The 3614-nt window shown below is 51.9% G+C and overlaps 1 protein-coding gene across 1 annotated transcript; it reads left to right on the top strand.

Moving 5' to 3' along the window:
- The first annotated feature begins 538 nt into the window (after positions 1-538).
- Positions 539-2802, top strand: LOC135981271 (uncharacterized). The gene is made up of 2 exons (XM_065582894.1): positions 539-1251; positions 2246-2802. Exons 1-2 carry the CDS (start codon positions 675-677, stop codon positions 2719-2721), a joined length of 1053 nt encoding a protein of 350 aa, XP_065438966.1. The 5' UTR covers positions 539-674; the 3' UTR covers positions 2722-2802.
- Positions 2803-3614: the final 812 nt, after the last annotated feature.

The raw sequence follows: 3614 nt of genomic DNA, 5'->3' as shown, positions 1-3614 counted from the left end.
CACCTCTAAGGCAAACCAAACCAGCCAGACTAAGAGGACTTTGGTCTCAACCCACTGGCTAACCACAAGTCACACAAGCAATTCCCTTAGACACTCCAGTTTCCCAGTATCACCACCAGTGCCACTCGTTATGGGGACAAATGGTTATGAAAACCAATACCCCAATAAAAGAAAAAGGTTCTCCTGATCCCAAAGGACTAAGGCCCAGACCCAGGTCAATATATAAATTAGATCTTACCCACAAATCACGCTGTTGCCAATCCTTTAGAATCTAAAATCTAAGGCCTGGTCTACACTAGGCGTTTATGTCGAAGTTAGCGCCGTTACATCGAATTAACCCTGCACCCGTCCACACTGCGATGGTATTAGTTCGACATAGAGGTCTCTTTAATTCGACTTCTGTACTCCTCCCCGACGAGGGGAGTAGCGCTAAATTCGACATGGCCATGTCGAATTAGGCTAGGTGTGGATGGAAATCGACGCTAATAGCTCCGGGAGCTATCCCACAGTGCACCACTCTGACGCTCTGGACAGCAGTGCGAGCTCGGATGCTCTGACCAGCCACACAGGAAAAGCCCCGGGAAAATTTGAATTTGAATTCCTTTTCCTGTCTGGCCAGTTTGAATCTCATTTCCTGTCTGGACATCGTGGCGAGCACAGCAGCACTGGCAACGATGCAGAGCTCTCCAGCAGTGATGGCCGTGCAGTCTGTGAATAGAAAGAGAGCCCCAGCATGGACTGATCGTGAAGTCTTGGATCTCATCGCTGTGTGGGGCGATGAGTCCGTGCTTTCCGAGCTGCGATCCAAAAGAAGGAATGCAAAGATCTACGAGAAGATCTCTAAAGACATGGCAGAGAGAGGATACAGCCGGGATGCAACGCAGTGCCGCGTGAAAATCAAGGAGCTGAGACAAGGCTACCAGAAGACCAAAGAGGCAAACGGACGCTCCGGATCCCATCCCCAGACATCCCGTTTCTACGAGGCACTGCATTCCATCCTCGGTGCGGCCGCCACCACTACCCCACCAGTGACCGTGGACTCTGAGGATGGGATACTGTCCACGGCCGGTTCCTCGGACATGTTAGGGGACGGGGAAGATGAGGAAGGAGATGAGGAGGGCGAGGCAGTCGGCAGCTCTCACAACGCTGATTTCCCCGACAGCCAGAATCTCTTCATCACCCTTACAGAGATCCCCTACGAAGCGTCCCCAGCCGTTACCCCGGACACAGAATCTGGTGAAGGATCAGCCAGTAAGTGTTGTAAACATCTAAACATTTATTTTTAGCAAAACAGGAATATTAACAATTAAAAGAATGGGTTGTTCATGATTAGTGTGCCCTAGGCGCTTAACGGTTTAGTAATGGGCAGTGCAAGTTTTGAAAAGAAATCTAGCAATGTCCGGTTTTCAGTGATTGTCCTGCACAAGCCGCTCTACTGTTTATTCCCTGCTACTGCAGCTACAGTAAAATGCGGTCTATGTGTCCGGGGATAGAGCAGTAATCCTCCTGGGACATCTCGATGAAGCTCTCCTGGAGGTAATTTGAAAGCCGTTGCATGAGGTTCTTGGGGAGAGCGGCCTTATTGGGTCCTCCGAAGTACGACACGTTGCCGCGCCACGAGATTATCAAGTACTCGGGGATCATTGCTCTGCACAGCAGGGCGGCATACGGCCCTGGTCTTTGGAGGCTTTCCCGGAGCATTCTCTCTTTGTCGCTCTCGGAGATCCTCATCAGGGTGATGTCGGCCATGGTGACCTGCTTTTAATTAGGTAGGGGAATGTTAGTGTTGGGACTGCTTTCCCGTTCCTTTACAGAAGTGTAACCGCTGGTTTGCAGCCACGCGGTGGAGGCGGGAGAGGGGCAGCCGAAAGGGATCGTTCCCGGGGACAGCCGCGAGGGGGTGGGACAGGGGCAGAGTTCCCGCTTGCCGGATTGCTGGCAGCAGGGACTGACATAGCTTTAAATGTGAAATGAGGCCAGTGGTAATATAAAAGTTTTAAACTGCCACAAGTGTACGGCTTACCATGTCTGCCTGCAACAGAAATTCCGTTGTGCTGCCTCGCTTCTCAAATGTGCTGTTCAAGACCCCAGGCACTGAATGCGAAGGCCGAGAATTCGACCTTGTGCTGAGTGCGCATGTGAAAGGTGCTGTGCATGGTCTTGTTCACAGAGAAAGACTATGTTCTTTGTTCACAACTACATTTATCTTTCTGAGGAATTCACTCCCTTTTTCCCATTTCCACAGCCCCGTCTGCGACTGTCTCACAACCTAGCCTGGAATCACACTCCCAGAGGCTAGCGCGGATTAGGCGTAGGAAGAAGAGGACACGGGAGGACATGTTCTCTGAGCTTATGGCCTGTTCCCAAGCCCAGGCAGCACAGCAGACCCAGTGGCGGGAGAACTTGACCCGAATGCACCAAGCCAACATGGATCGGGAGGAGAGGTGGCGGCAGGAAGACCAGCAGGCAACTCAAACGCTGCTTGGACTACTGAGGGAGCAAACGGACATGCTCCGGCGCCTTGTGGATGTTCTGCAGGAACGGAGGCAGGAGGACAGAGCCCCGCTGCAGTCCATCTCTAACCGCCCTCCCCCGCCACCAAGTCCCATACCCACCTCACCCAGAGTGCAAAGAAGGAGAGGCGGCAGAGTCCCTGCTAAGTCTCACTCCACCCCTGCAGAGAGCTCTAGTAGCAGAAGGCTCTCATTTCCCAAAATTTGAAAAGTTCTTTCCTTCCCGCCTGACACAAGCCCACGTCCAAGTTTCACCTCCCAATGCCATGTGTAGTTGATAATAAAAAATTCGTTTGTTAACTACTGTTTCAATCATGTTCTTTTGGAGGAGGAGGGGAAAGGGGGTTGGTAATTGGACAGGACAGTCTCCTTTGGCAGGGTACATAGTCGGGGGCAGGCACAGCAGCAGGGCACATACACAGTGCAGTGATGCAGTGACTAGTTACCCCGGTTAGTCTGGGAGGTTGTTTTGATGTAATGTTGGGGGTGGGAGGTGGGTTGCTCTGTGACTTTGTGGCAGGGGAGGGCAGTTACAGATCTTAAGCGCCGGTCCTTAGGCAGGATCACAGAGCCACACAGCATGGGATCTGTAACCGTCCTCCCCCTGCCACAAAGTCACATAGACCCCCCATACACACAGTCCCGATCAGGAGGGGTGACAGGCTCCGTTGAAACAAGCATCCCACCGCAGCGGAGCCTGTCAATCCTTGAGTTTAGAAGCTGCATTCGCGTCACAACACTACACCCGCTCCGCACCACAGTCTGCGTCCCAGTTTTAAAAAATTCCCGCGAAAACAGTATTAAAGAAAACTGTGTGCTTTAACAAAGTAGAACTATTTTTATTTCGACACGTGTGTTGGAGGGGGGGTGAAGGGGGTATGTAACTGGATAGGATAGTCAACATTAACTGGGTAAAGAAACGGGGGCTGGTTTAGCTTCTCAGTACACAAACTTTAAAGTCACAGGTTACCCTGCTCACTCAGGAACTTTGCTTTCAAAGCCTCCCGGACGCACAGCGCTTCCCGCTGGTCTCTTCTAATCGCCCGGCTGTCTGGCTGTGAGTAATCACCAGCCAGGCTATTTTGCTCAACCTCCCACCCC

Source organism: Chrysemys picta, chromosome 2, assembly GCF_011386835.1.
Source record: "Chrysemys picta bellii isolate R12L10 chromosome 2, ASM1138683v2, whole genome shotgun sequence".
Classification (NCBI taxonomy): Eukaryota; Metazoa; Chordata; order Testudines; family Emydidae; genus Chrysemys; species Chrysemys picta.
Note: the sequence above shows the minus strand (reverse complement) of the source record. Positions and strands in the feature narration are given on the sequence as shown.

Coding starts and splice junctions, on each gene's coding strand:
- LOC135981271 (XM_065582894.1), top strand. CDS start 675: ATGCAGAGCTCTCCAGCAGTGATGGCCGTGCAGTCTGTGAATAGAAAG. Junction 1,252..2,245: donor ATCTGGTGAAGGATCAGCCA/GTAAGTGTTGTA, acceptor CCATTTCCACAG/CCCCGTCTGCGACTGTCTCA.